This window comes from Plutella xylostella, chromosome 17, assembly GCF_932276165.1.
Source record: "Plutella xylostella chromosome 17, ilPluXylo3.1, whole genome shotgun sequence".
Taxonomy (NCBI): Eukaryota; Metazoa; Arthropoda; class Insecta; order Lepidoptera; family Plutellidae; genus Plutella; species Plutella xylostella.
Genome location: NC_063997.1, coordinates 4,016,822 through 4,030,969, shown reverse-complemented (window position 1 = coordinate 4,030,969; position 14,148 = coordinate 4,016,822). Strand labels below are relative to the sequence as shown.

The following is a 14,148-nucleotide window of genomic DNA, read 5'->3' as shown; positions in this document are numbered from 1 at the left end:
CTTTTGCCTTTTAACTGATTACCTGTGAGGCGCGAGCGTAGCCTTTTATACCATTCTCTACGGAAGATAGAGTATTCCAGAAAGCTCTAGAAAAGACTTAATGTTCTACTTCTTAGTAGAAACTTCTAGTTCCGTGCTGCCATCTGTTGTTGAATAGATGAACTACATAGTTACGCTACTTCCTACCAGATGGCGCTAGTTTCCTCACTTCCCGAGACTATTTATTTATTAATTAACTGTGGTAGAATACATAAGTATTCCCTAACTATTTCTTGTCCCGAACACTATACGAAAACTAATTTGAGCAAACAAGACTAAGGTGATTTAAGATTGTGCCAAAAGAGTTTTAGGCGAAACGAGACTTATGCCACATAAGTCTTGACGAAGTGATGATTTGGCCAAAAAAGTTTAGACCATACGAGTTATGCGAAACGAGTTTTGGGCAATAAAGTTTATGCGAGATGAGGGGAACCCTTTTTACATACATCGCAATTTATATAGACAATGGGGCTGATGATTAAATTTCCTGACAGCCACAGATGTGAAAAGGCCTGAAGTACTTACAATATTTTAATCACCTACCTACGCCTCTTTATTTCCAGGTATTATAGAGGCACACCATGTTAACTAGGACTCTCGGTGGTTAGCCCAGTTTTTTGCGTTGCAGTGGTTTTCGCGTGATCCACCTTGGTAATGCAGACATGTACAGAAATGCGCTGTAATGGACACAGGCAATACAGGCATACCGCGAGGCCTATCTACACAAACATCTAGCTAGTTGCGTGATTCAGATTGGACAACACTGCAGGCTGTTGTGTCACGATTTTTTTAAGTTATTCATTTAGTAAGTAACTTTAGTTTTTATCTCATGAAAAACATTTAGTAACAACTTTTACATGATACCTGTAGGTAAACTAACAAATTTAATACTTAATGAATAAGATCATTTAAAACGGTGAAGGAAAACATCTTGAGGAAACCTGCATATCTAGATCTAGCACATCTAGATATGTGAACCCACCAATCCGCAGTGGATTAATTTAGTACTTAGGCAAAATTAAACTAGGTTAGTACCTACTTATAAAGTATGCATATAAGTAGAAGTATAGTTATGCACCTCTATTACGAGAATACACTAAGAACAGCTGTAAACTTTTCTGCACAGAAAGAAAGGAAACATTGGAAAGTTTTTAGTACTTATGCTATTAGGAGTCATTTACCTAATTCTCCATAAGCCTACTTTACTTAAGTGTTTGATAGATTTTAGAACCATGAACTTCCACAGTTGTAGGTACACACATTAAGTACCTGCTGCTTTTAAAGTTCACTTAAGTGAAACCTATAAAAACTTTTTAGTTAATAATTCTGATATCTATAATGGTAGAGATAGAATTTTTTTAAGAAATACACGTACACCTACGTAGCATTCATTTTGCTTTGCTACGCGCCATATTGTGAGCATGAGAATACAAATACCTAATACAAGACACATTTATAACCACTTTTGCTGTTATGGATAGTACTTCGAAGCCAGTACTTAAGATAAACGTGGTAAGTACCTAAACTAAACATACCTCATATCCCGCAGGGTTGCCACTCTCATCAATAGCGGAGAACAGATGGCTCAGCGCGCGGCCCATCATGCCGGTCATGGTGTGGGTCTTGCCGGCGCCGGTGGCCCCGTACGCGAAGACCGCGCCGGCGAACCCTTGCAGCGCCCCGGTCACTAGGGGCGCCACCACGTGCTCGTAGATCTCGCCCTGGGGATAGGTTGAGGTGTTATGTCGTAAGTACCTAAATGATGTATGGTTAAGAAGCAAACGTCGATCTACGTAACTCCATATGTGGTGTTGGCTAGAGTGTTTAATTAGTCATCTCATAAGGAAGGCTATTAGGTATGTAGAGTTAGATATAAGAAGAGCGGTTTTATTATACAAGTTTGTAGTGAGCTCGGACATGTTTCCCAGGCACTATTACCTTTTGACTGACACCAGGGATGAACCGCTGAATCGTCAGCTTCAGCACTTAACTACTCAATGGGTAAAAAGTCTGCCAGTAGCCACGCGACATCTGACTTTTCCCCAATTTTCCTATAGAAGAGGGGTCAGATATCTACGTGGTGGACTGTACACAGGTGGGTAGGTACCTGCGTGCTGTCCTCTCCGAACACGCGGTCGTACACGTAGTGGCGGTCGGCGCCGCGGCGCGCGCGCAGCACGTCGCGCCGCGCGTCCGCCTCCTCCTCCAGCACCAGCATCTGATGGAGGATATTAATAATACCCTGATTACACCTACCGAGTAGAGTGGCGAGACAGTATACTCGGCCGATCCTCGACCAATAAAACAGTGCTCGGCCGAGGTTCCTGTCTCGACCACTCTACACAGTAGGAGCAATCAGGTTATAAGTACACGTAATCGGCCACTGTTGGACCCAAGGATTGCCATAGCAGTCTGTACCCGGCTTTCCTCATCCACGGGTCTACGCGGGTAGGGCGTCACGTTATCGCCCACTGTTGGACCCAAGGATCGCCATAGCTGTCTGTAACCTGCCTTCATCATCCAACCAATACGGGGTGGGCGTCCTATGCTACGTTTGCTGTATTTATGGTGAGTGCTAAAAAAGTTACATCAGAAGATTTGCGCGCCATGATTGCACGAATTCAAACCAATGCCGATTACAGTGACGGATTAGTATAGGTACTTATTGCGCGTAAATGTTGGAAGCTCAATGTTTACATCTCCACTCTCCAACTCCATTCTCCAGTGATGGTGAAGTGAGGGTGGAAATGAATTTTTTTGTGTTTCAGACCCCTGGGTGTTGCGTTACCTTGTCGCTGACGACGTGCACGATGCGCGCGCCCTCGTCCGCGCGCTGCGGCCGCACGCGCACCGCCACCTGCGGGGATAATAAAGATATGAACCTATCTTTTATGGAGAGTTTACATCACATCACGACCCATTACGTCCCCACTGCTGGGGCACGGGTCTCCGTCCAATGAATGAAAGGCCTAGTCCACCACGCTGGCCAAGTGCGGGTTGGTGGACCAGAGAACTTAGATATTAATTAAAGCGGAGCGGAGGAAAAAAATAGTTATTAACATCAAAAGTTAAGTTAAGCACATCATTTTAACTTCATTAAATTGGAATGTAAATAAATGAATTCAGAGTTAATTCAGAGATTTTATAACTTACGCGTGGTGTCACTGCATAGATAGGTGCATCATTACTGCACCAAAATATTACCTACTTACACTTTAGTACCCATAGTACCCATCTAATAATAGCTACGGATATAAATTGTTTATTTAGCAGGTATGTTTCAATGACGAAAAGTTACTGAATTACCAACAAATGAATATGACCGTGCCGTTTTATTGTATTAAACTATTAGCACCGTCACCTCGCATGCAATGGGGACATTGCTATTTGAAATAATGCACAATGCACGTTTCATTTAAAATAAGTAAATGCAGAACACCTCATTTATGCAAACTTCGTACCTACTGTTACCTACCTACCTGTCTACATTTGTAAGAACATTCATTTTCACACCAGGCAGCAAACATATTTTATCGGACAGGATACCTAGACTTAATTTACAGATTGGAAGTGTTATCCGTTAACGTGAGTATATTTTAATATAGCTTATCTCCTATTTTATCAGATCATGGGAGTCATGATGACTATGCGTACCTCCCATCGGCTCTATTTCTATAAGTATGAAGGATCTGCCTAAAGTTTTGTTCGAAAAAATATAAGAAATACCAATTTCTTATAATTTCGACACAAATAGGTATATATTTAGTTAGGTACGTACTACTCACTGAATTTTTCGGAGTTAATATTTTAGGCTATTTTGGAAATCTCACGAGAAAACTCTTTGAGACAATAGGTGCTGCGTCACGATGAAATATAGAAAACCTCAAATCATTGCCAAATTTCACAGCACAAAAAAATAATAGGTACCTACTTACCTATTCATCTATTAGTCATCCAATTAGTACCTAATTATAGTTTGCAGTACTTAGAGCAATCACACTGCGCTAATAGACACCTACCTACTGTCGTAATTATATTACCGTGCACGAAAGGAGCCTCCTCCAGTGACGTATCACCTGTTCCAGTACTTTCCACGCACTCTGGGCAGTCAGCAACTGACCAATCCTTTCACCATGGTGACAATCCCTAGTCTAGTTCTAGTGTTTGTCACCGACACGATAAGAAGAAGAAGATTACCATAAGTTTCTCCTCGGTGACATTGGGCGCCGCGCCGCTCCTGTCCGGAGTCTGGTTGCTCTGAGTCATGGCATCCGGTGCACCACCACACTGTTACACCAAGTATGACGGTACCTATTTAGAAGTACCCCAAACTATCCAAAAATTTGTGTCACCGAAATTCGCCGTCAATAAATCAGTCCGTCAAATCAATCATCCGTAAACGACCTATCATTTGACGTCGATCGGAGGTGGACATTTCGACCCTCGCGCCGCGCCCCCGGTCCTACTCCAACTGAACCTCTCCAAAATAAAACTTGAACTACCTCGTGTGGTTGCCATGGCAACGGCTAATAACCACAACAAATGAAATGTTCATGCCACCACATCGCCAGTAATTAGACACTAAATTATAACTCCATTTTGTTTGTGTATTAATTTTAATAGATCGTTGGCAGTTGACTGTGCCATCATCAATCATGTAGATAATGAATTGTTTCAAGATGAATGTTAGATGATTTGGAATTTTTTGGATGTTTGAAATACGACCTAATGACATAGATTAATAAGATGTTACATATTAAGTAGAGGTTTGAAGGCATAAAACTTAATTTTAATACTGTTTAATATTTTTTCTGGTAACTGAAAATTTTATCTATTGTTGAATGGTATTTGTACTGTTTTTGTGAACAAATAATGAATATAATCATTCTATTTATCAGTCTTCAGAATCACTACATAGTAGTAGGTAAGTATGATAAACTACATTTTTATAGAGATTTTTCAACAAAACAACAAAATGTGTTAAATTTTTCTATTTATAATGTAATATAAAATATTTCAAAAGTACAAATATAATATAATATTCATAACAAAATAAAATACATAAATGCTTAAGTATTATTAATAATTATTACACACAGCCGGGAGCAAACACTTTAACTCCTTTATCAAATAATCTGAACAGATACTGGACTGATTTAATATCTATGACATCATCTACAAACTTCTGCCCAGGATATGTCACTTTCAGATGTCCAGAGACATCGGCACTGAGTCCTGATGAGAGGTTCTCCACCACCACAACAGTGTCAGCCATGTGACACAGCATGTTGGCGCAGGTGTTGGTGACGTGGTCCTCTGACGCCACATGGCAGTGCAGCACCACATGCGACCGTCCCTCGCCCCTCAACCTGATCACACTCCTACAGAACTCATTCACTTCACTCAGACTGTACTCCAAGTCAAACAAGTGTGATAGCCCGTCCACTATGACGGTTACTTCACCACACTTTTTCTTCATTTCTGTGAGTTTGTCCATCACCTTTGCCCCCATGTCCTTTAGCTGACTGTTTCCAGTTAGTAAATTGTCCACACTTTTTTTAGCCAAGTCACAAACTTCCAAATGTCCAGAGTCTATTAGTTTTTGTAAATTGTAGTTCATTCGTAGACTGACATTTTGGTAATGAGACAGGGGATTGTGCAGCAGCACTAGAAGTGTATGTGTGGAGGATCTGTAGTACTCTCCAAAGAAGCTACTAATAATAAAGGTGCTCTCACAACCATTCAGCTCCTTGGCTATGATAACTTTCCCGCCGCTGCTGCTTGTGGTTGCCGGGTCCAGCTTCAGTATAGATAATATGTCTGATGCCATGCTGACCTGCAACCAACATTGAAACAGCTGTAAGTACTTGAAGACTATCAGCAACAAATCACTAGGCCAAAGTTAAATTGCTCTAGGAACTCTGTTAGTGATAAGCTAATGTTAAGTTCAGATAAGACGAGTTACGTAACTCAATGTCACCCACGAGTGAATGTCTTATTCGCATTATCAGGAAGTTATTTCTCCCATATTTGACACATAGTACTAGTAGCGCGCGAACGATAGGCAAGAGCGCACGCCTCTGTTAGTGTAGGTAGAACTGTTTGTTGGGTCGATTGTCGATTCTAGCCTTCTGGCCAATCAGTGTGTGCATCAGTGATAATATTAGTAATAAAGTAAATAAACTCACGAGATTTCACAGTGGAAATTTACACGAAGTTACAAAACTCACTTTCGTGTAAGGAAACACTTCTCCAAGTGAGTACTATTGTAAAACTATTTGAATGAATACCACAATGATGAACTTTATCTGTATAAAATCAAAGAAGAACCACAAATTAAACAACGTTTGAAAATAATACAAAAACAAGATAACAGAGGTTGAGGTTATGTTTTCAAATTATTTGCTTTGACGTATTTGACAGATGAGACAGATATAACCAATGCTCGAATACCTTGTGAATACATTTTTGTAAAACAGAACTTGATAAAATTTCTCCCTCCTGCCGGCTACAGTGATGAAATACCTTTATAATTTTTATTTATTGTCTCAAAAATACAAAAATGAAGCCAACTTCGTTAAAGACACGACTGTCTCATAATATTGAAAAGCATGGGTGTCAGTTTGAGCGTTCAAAAACACATTTTTGGAAATTTTATTCTGGGTGATTTGTTTGTGCTGCCTGTCACCTGTCATCTCTACCTGTTATCTGCTCCTCTGTCATCTGCTGTTATCCGATCAAAAATGTGTGTGTGAGGGGGAGTGATAAATGTGTGATTGTGGAAAATTAAAAAAACTATTTACATTTAATTATAATAATGAAGCAAAACATTGAGTATTGATGATATCTCTCAAGATTGTATTAGTAAAATTTAATTTAACAATCGGAACCATTATTATTTTGACCAAACAGTGGTAGCAAGAGTGCTGATACAGGAAATGTATGAACTTTAACCTAACTTGCATTAAATTAATTAAAATTTATAGAAAGTTATACCACATTGCAATAGTTTGCATATAGAAACAATGTAAATTTTTGAAATTATTGACGTGTATGAAATTTGATGCAAATATTTTATTAACAAATTTATTTTTTATGGCTCTCTGACTGTGATTCCACCAATAACATGCGTTTTATTATTGTTGTCCAGCCAGAGTTTTATTTTAAAATGTATTGTATATACCTCTAGACCTCAAGAAACCGACAATAGTTAACATAATCAAGCAAATTAGCCATTTAATTTTTTTTTTAATTTCAGTATAGGATGTCAAAGGCTACGGAAGTGCGCGTGAACCGGTGGTACTTCGGCGGGCTGGCGTCGGCGGGCGCGGCGTGCGTCACGCACCCCCTCGACCTGCTCAAGGTGCAGATGCAGACGCAGAAGGGGAAGAACATCTCCATCTTCCAGCTCACCAAGATTGTTGTGTCTAACCAGGGTTAGTAGGCATTTGTTATTGTGATCATCAATACCTAGCCCATAAGTAATCATGTGTTAGGAGCATTTAAATATAGGAATAGATTGGATGTTGAAAAGTGATTACATATAGGCTTCATTTTAATGTTGGTATTTGCTGGAGAATATGATCTGACAGTAGCAGTTGTATCATATTTGAATCTTATTCCATTTATTACGGCTCCTGTGTACTACTCCTAATTGCACTCAATGCACATAAGTACTTACATGTACACATAGCTAACATTGCATATGTATTTACCTATGCAGATGAAAGTAGATCAAGGCAATCTGCTTTAGCATTTCATTTATAGCATTATCAAGGTCTTCTCATTTGCACTAAGTAATTTAACTGTCTTTTTAATAAGTACTTTTAAAACTTTATACTTTCTTTTCCATGAACTCCTGAAATTCAATGTAGTTTAAAATTATGGTAATTTCAGGTATTATGGGGTTGTACAACGGTATCTCTGCATCCCTGTTGCGTCAGCTAACATATTCAACAGCTCGCTTTGGAATCTATGAAGTAGCCAAACAGAGACTGGCACCTAAAGATGTAAGTTATTATTTAAGCACTCTGTTTTATTATAATTTAACATTAATGAGTCAGTAAATAGAGAAACTGAGAATTTTATACCTATATAAAAATTATTTATAAAATTGTATAAGTACCTAATATATTGTTATTATAATTTGCATTACCCATTGTTGTTAGTAATTTGCATGTATTTATTTTTAGATATTTTTTCTACAAACTGTGCTGTCTCTCTCTCTCTCTCTCTCTCAGCCTTCTGTAGTCCACTGTTGGACATAGGCCTCTCCTAACGATCGCCACCCCAAACGGTCACCCGCCATCTGCATCCAGCGGCTTCCCGCTACCTTCCGCAGATCATCAGACCAACGGGTTGGGGGGCGACCGACACGCCGTTTGCCGACACGGGGTCTCCACTCCAGAACCTTTCTACTCCAGCGGTCGTCGGCTCTGCGGGCTACGTGGCCAGCCCATTGCCACTTCAGCGTGCTAATCCTTTTGGCTATGTCGGTAACTTTAGTTCTCCTGCGGATTTCTTCATTACGAATCCTATCTCGCAGGGACACGCCTAACATAGCCCTTTCCATAGCACGTTGAGCAACTCTGAGCTTGTGGATAAGCCCTTTGGTGAAGCACCACGTCTCGGCTCCGTAAGTCATCACTGGCAACACGCACTGATTGAAAACGTTTGTTTTCAGACACTGAGGTATGTTTTCAGTGAAGATGTGTCGTAATTTCCCGAACGCTACCCATCCGAGTTGGATTCTACGAGCTACCTCTTTATCGAAGTTGGATTTACCTAATCGGATCACTTGTCCTAGGTAGGGATACTGATCGACAACTTCGATGGTGACACCTCCTACAGTTACGGGCGATGATGAAACATGTTCGTTCGACATGACCTTTGTCTTGTCCATGTTCATTTTCAGCCCAACTTGTTTAGAGGCATCATTGAGGTCTGTGAGCATTTCGCCTAACTCCTCCAGCGTTTCCGCCATAATAACTATGTCATCAGCAAATCGTAGATGAGAGATATATTCGCCATTGACGTTAATGCCCAGTCTTTTCCACTCTACAAGCTTAAAAACATCTTCCAGTGCACAGGTGAACAGTTTCGGAGAAATAACATCTCCCTGTCTCACGCCCCTTTGCAACTGGATCGGTTTTGTGCTATGTTCGTGTAATCGAACTGACATTGTGGCAGCATTGTACATACATCTCAACACCTCGATATAGCGATAGTCTATATGGCACCGCTGAAGGGATTGAAGCATCGCCCAGAGCTCAATAGAATCAAAGGCTTTCTCATAGTCCACAAACGCTAGACATAAAGGTAGATTATACTCCTCGGTCTTCTGTATAACCTGCCGAAGCGTGTGTATATGATCTATGGTACTATAGCCTTTTCGGAACCCGGCTTGTTCGGGTGGCTGGAAGTCGTCGAGTCTTTGCTCGAGACGATTCGTAATAACTCTCGAAAACAGCTTGTACACATGGCTCAGAAGTGCAATGGGTCTATAATTCTTCAATAGGGCTTTGTTGCCTTTCTTGAAGAACAAAGTCACTACACTTCTGCTCCATGCCTCCGGGCTTGTGCCTTCGAGTATGACGGAATTAAACAGCCTCCGAAGTGCTATTAAAATCGGTCTACCGCCGGCTTTCAGAAGTTCTGTCGTTATTCCATCATCTCCCGGAGCTTTGTTGTTTTTTAGCTGTTTGAGAGCTATACTAATCTCGTCTAGACTGACGTCCGGAATATCTTCGGTATAGTGTCGGGTGAGTGGCGCTCGGCTGTCGTGAGCACCGCTGGTAATAGGGTTTTGTGTTGTGGTGTATAACTGTCCGTAGAATCTCTCAATTTCTCCCAGAATTTCGGGCACTGATGAAACGGTGTTGCCAGTGTCGGTCTTCAGTTGGGTCAACAGAGTCTGCCGAACAGGTCAGGCTTGCAATTGTAGCGTCTCATATCGCAACGTCTTGCTTTGGCGATCTGTCTGTTTAGACGTCTGTATTCGACCATATCAACTGAAGACTGCAACCTCATTTCTCTCCGTTCTCTTATGAGACTCAGAGTCCCATCTGAGAGTTTTTGAGGTCCTCGGTTGGTTCGGGACGAAAAATATTTCGATCCTACCTCTCGGACAGTTTCCACAAACCTATTATTTAAATCGTCAACTGTAACGCAATTCTCTAAACATATCAGGCGGTCGCAAAGCTCAGACTGAAAGCTTTCGGGATCCTGGATTTGAGCAGGAGTAGGGCGGAGCGTGGACTTCATTAGACGGGAGCGTTCTATTTTGCAGTTTATATTCAAAGTGCCTCTTACGAGTCGGTGATCGCTGCCGGTCTTAACCCTACTGATCACTGAGACATCATTGAATATGTGCTTCTTATCCGTCAATATGAAGTCGATCTCGTTTTTAGTCTTCCCATCGGGGCTAATCCACGTCCACTTCCTTTGTGGCTTCTTCTTGTAGAAGGAGTTCATCATATAGAGGCCCTCCTTCTCCAAGAAGTCAGCCAGCATTTGCCCACGATGGTTCCGGACTCCAAATCCATGTGACCCCACTTTCGTCTCGCCGCCTTCTTGTTTTCCGAGTTTCGCGTTAAAGTCTCCCATCACCACCGTGAAATGAGTAGTGAGCTTACGCAGGGCAGACGATACGTCTTCATACGCAAGTTCGACCTCATCATCGGTGTGCTTAGATGTGGGTAAGTAACTGTGCTGTACTGTCGTTCAATGTATTATTAATTTCATGGTCAACTTTTCACATCAAAGCTTATCGCCGGAAATATAACATTTTAAAATGTTAATCTTATGTAATCAACATAGAGCTGAGAATGGCTTGGTTTCACTCATAATCCAATTAAATGGATGGATGAAAGGCCGCTATTCGGCAAGAGTGTTTTAGTCGAACATCAAATGGTATTTTTGTATTTAGTAGAGTGACCTTGTCCACAGTTACATCAACATCCCATCCATTCAAAGATCGTCTTGTAGAGATAACTGCATCTTGATACTGATATTTTTATGTTATAGTGGTGCTGCACTTGGCCAGCGAGGTGGACTAGGCCCAAAACCGCTAACCCCAGTTTCACCATAGTCTGTTAGATCAAGGGATTAGTTGTTGACTATTGACACATCTGTCAAGAATTTAATTTGGAGATGGACACCCCTGTTACATTACAATGTAACCCCTGTTACTAATCTTAAAGACTATGGTGAAACTGGGGCTAAGCCTAAAACTAGAGACCCGTGCAACAGCAGTGGGGACGTGATGGGTCGTGCTAAATAGTCATATCTGTCGTATTTCATTTCAGGGCAGCAACATTCCGTTCTACCTGTCTGCGTTCCTGGCGGGTCTCGGCGGGTTCGCGGGCGGGCTCGTCGGCAACCCGGCCGACCTCGTCAACGTGCGCATGCAAAATGACGTCAAACTGCCGCCCGAGCAGCGGAGGAAGTGAGTAGTATTGATTATGTTATGCTGTAAATTGTAAAGTTATGGCTGCACAAATTATACACGTATGTTGAAGTTTCTGGGTAACCTTTCACATGAAAAATTATAGTAAGACGTTTTCAAATATGCGAGTATTTTGTGATTACGAGTTCTCCATATTTAAAGATTTATCATGAAGTGCAAAACCACTCTGACATATAACACACTCATGTAAAATGTACTTCAAAAATCTTTTCTCACACATTTTACACTCATCCCTTTCACATGCAACTACAACCATTTCCTCAACTCACAGCTACAAGAACGCATTCCACGGCATATACCGCGTGGCGGCGACGGAGGGCGTGCTGCGCCTGTGGGCCGGGGCCTCGATGAACTGCACGCGGTCGGCCCTCATGACCATCGGGCAGCTGTCGTTCTACGACCAGGCGAAGCAGATGCTGCTCACGACGCCTTATTTTAAGGATAACGTCGTGACGCACGTTACGTCCAGTTTGATTGCTGTAAGTATTGTTTTTGAATCTAGTTAGGGCCTTTTAGTTAGGAGTACAAATGAAATAATTTATTCACCAGCCTTTAGTTTCATGATAGTGACCACTTGCACTATGAATAGAATACTCATTTATCTAGTTGGGAAAAAATATAAAAAAACTTACACTATAGATAGACTTGTTCCAATAGTAACAGGTAACTGGTATCCTTTCCCCTAAACTAATATAACTGCCTATAGTAACAGGTAACTGGTATCCCTTCCACAAAACTAACATCAAATAAAAACATTTCAGGGTGCGATAGCGACAACCATGACACAACCCGTGGACGTGCTAAAAACACGAGCCATGAACGCGAAACCGGGCGAATACAGCAGTATGTTCCACCTCATACGAGTGACGGCTAAAGAGGGCCCGCTAGCATTCTACAAGGGATACCTACCAGCCTTCGTAAGGCTCGCGCCACACACGATACTCACGTTCGTATTCCTAGAGCAGTTGAGACTAAACTTCGGTACCATCAAGAAATCAGTCCCAGTCGAAACAGATAAAGTGTAGAAATCGAATTTAGAGTTTAGACATACGAAATACGACGGATAACGGTGCTGGACACCATAGAAATGGTTACCATAGACAAGAGATGGTATTTTTTTAAACGAGTCTCTCTTGTTTATGGGTAGAAGAACGTATTTGTTTGAAAAACAAATGTATTTTTTATTTATTGATGTTAGTTACCTAACTAAAAAAGGGTATTCCGCTATAGCTGGTTAATTCCAAATGTGCATTAGTTTATTTTGAATATAGGTTAATAGATGTTATCGACAAGGATAGATCGCTATGTAGCTTCAGTAAATTAATTGTGAGTAGATTATGCCTTACATTTATATTATAGCTCGTAAAATTGTAGACAGTGAAGAGAAAATATGCTGAAATATAAATTCAATCTTCTATAATTAGTTGCAGCTACACTACTCTTACTACTGCACTAACTAGGCATATCGTGCCTCCGTGGTTTAAATAACATTCATTCATTACATTCTTATTTTTGTATATAATTTTTATAGGATCAGAATACTTAGGTGAATGTCATATTCCAGTTTGTTTCGCTAGAAATAGTTAATTTATTCAGTTGCATTTAGGTAAAATAGGTGGTCATTTACATTTTGCTATACCATAGGTATCATAGGGTGGGAAATGTTGAGTTTTATTTATTTTATTTTTAACAGCTTTTTGTGATACATTATGAATATATTTGTCTAGCATCAGAACAATTTAATTTAATGACTATTATGTGATTCTTAAGAAGTTACCGGATCTTTAGAATGTAAGGATTGTTATTTTCTAATATTTTTTTAATGGACAGACGTATACAAACATGTTATAATGATGTATTTATAATAACTACTAACTATTTACTATAACAACCTATGGTGAAGACTTCCATTTGTGTTCAAAGAACAGGATATAAAAAAAACTATTTATTTTATACTTTTTGATCATTTTAACATTATTTAAATACGGGGTAATAATGAGTGATACGGTGATACTAAATATTTATGTAAAATATAATACTACAAACATGTGACATTTCAGGAATGAAAAAAAAGTTATGTCTCGTTATTTTTTATTTGTGAAAACTGGGATTTTGTTGAGCGATCTATATTTTCACTTCGTTATAATTAATTTAACTAGGTACTATCCTAGACGGGTTACTGTAAAATAAGTGTTGTGTTGCTTTAATAATTCCAAGGATGGATGGGATGCGTCATACTTTTAGATTTGCAACGCTATGTGAAACGATCAATGAAACGGAGCGATTTCCTAACTTTATTTGCAATAAGCTAGCTTTTTACAATTATTGACCAATCACAGAGCAGGTTTTTTCAAGTATAAATAGAAACTATTTTGTAACTTCTACATGTGAAGATTTTGATTCCAGTTTTACCGAAAATATGAGAAATAGGTAATATTTTGAGAAGTGTATTAGGTGTTTACAATTGCTTAAACGAGTAATATAAATTAAAGAGTTCCTAACTATGAAGAATAGTTATATGGGAGTGTTGTAGGAAGTTCAAAGCTGTCCGGGTGTTTAATCCAGAATATTTCAAACGTGAATGTATACCTAATTATTACTCAAAGAAATATAAATATCATGTTGTTGTTTACGATATTGTT

General features: G+C 39.9%; 3 protein-coding genes across 4 annotated transcripts in view; 1 reads left to right on the top strand and 2 right to left on the bottom strand.

The window, feature by feature from the left end:
* The window catches only part of LOC105391091 (kinesin-like protein KIF19), a 34,579-nt gene extending 29,786 nt beyond the window's left edge, over nt 1-4,793 (bottom strand). Inside the window, exons 1-4 of the mRNA XM_048626649.1 lie at nt 4,237-4,793; nt 2,828-2,896; nt 2,147-2,257; nt 1,575-1,760 (exon numbers count right to left, since the gene is read on the bottom strand). Coding sequence (XP_048482606.1) covers nt 1,575-1,760; nt 2,147-2,257; nt 2,828-2,896; nt 4,237-4,305 — 435 coding nt within the window. The 5' untranslated portion in view covers nt 4,306-4,793. The remainder of the gene's footprint in view (nt 1-1,574; nt 1,761-2,146; nt 2,258-2,827; nt 2,897-4,236) is intronic.
* Nucleotides 4,794-5,058: 265 nt separating this feature from the next.
* LOC119691549 lies at nt 5,059-6,515 on the bottom strand. The gene is made up of 2 exons (XM_038109277.2): nt 6,493-6,515; nt 5,059-5,875 (listed from the first exon to the last, which is right to left on the bottom strand). Exon 2 carries the CDS (start codon nt 5,867-5,869, stop codon nt 5,129-5,131), a length of 741 nt encoding a protein of 246 aa, XP_037965205.2. The 5' UTR covers nt 5,870-5,875; nt 6,493-6,515; the 3' UTR covers nt 5,059-5,128.
* Nucleotides 6,074-14,138, top strand: LOC119691548 (mitochondrial dicarboxylate carrier). 2 transcript variants are annotated; one of them, XM_048626761.1, is made up of 6 exons: nt 6,074-6,295; nt 7,298-7,475; nt 7,936-8,048; nt 11,346-11,485; nt 11,778-11,985; nt 12,268-14,138. In XM_048626761.1, exons 2-6 carry the CDS (start codon nt 7,304-7,306, stop codon nt 12,529-12,531), a joined length of 897 nt encoding a protein of 298 aa, XP_048482718.1. In that variant the 5' UTR covers nt 6,074-6,295; nt 7,298-7,303; the 3' UTR covers nt 12,532-14,138. The 2 variants fall into 2 exon arrangements, with proteins under 2 accessions (XP_048482718.1, XP_048482719.1); XM_048626762.1 differs by lacking the exon at nt 6,074-6,295 and adding an exon at nt 6,646-6,979.
* The last annotated feature ends 10 nt before the right edge of the window (nt 14,139-14,148 follow it).

Excerpts from the sequence above, each read along its gene's own strand:
- LOC119691549 (XM_038109277.2), bottom strand. The coding sequence starts at position 5,869 with ATGGCATCAGACATATTATCTATACTGAAGCTGGACCCGGCAACCACA.
- LOC119691548 (XM_048626761.1), top strand. The coding sequence starts at position 7,304 with ATGTCAAAGGCTACGGAAGTGCGCGTGAACCGGTGGTACTTCGGCGGG. Across the intron at positions 8,049-11,345 it reads AGAGACTGGCACCTAAAGAT|GGCAGCAACATTCCGTTCTA; the intron begins GTAAGTTATTAT and ends ATTTCATTTCAG. Across the intron at positions 11,486-11,777 it reads CCGCCCGAGCAGCGGAGGAA|CTACAAGAACGCATTCCACG; the intron begins GTGAGTAGTATT and ends CTCAACTCACAG.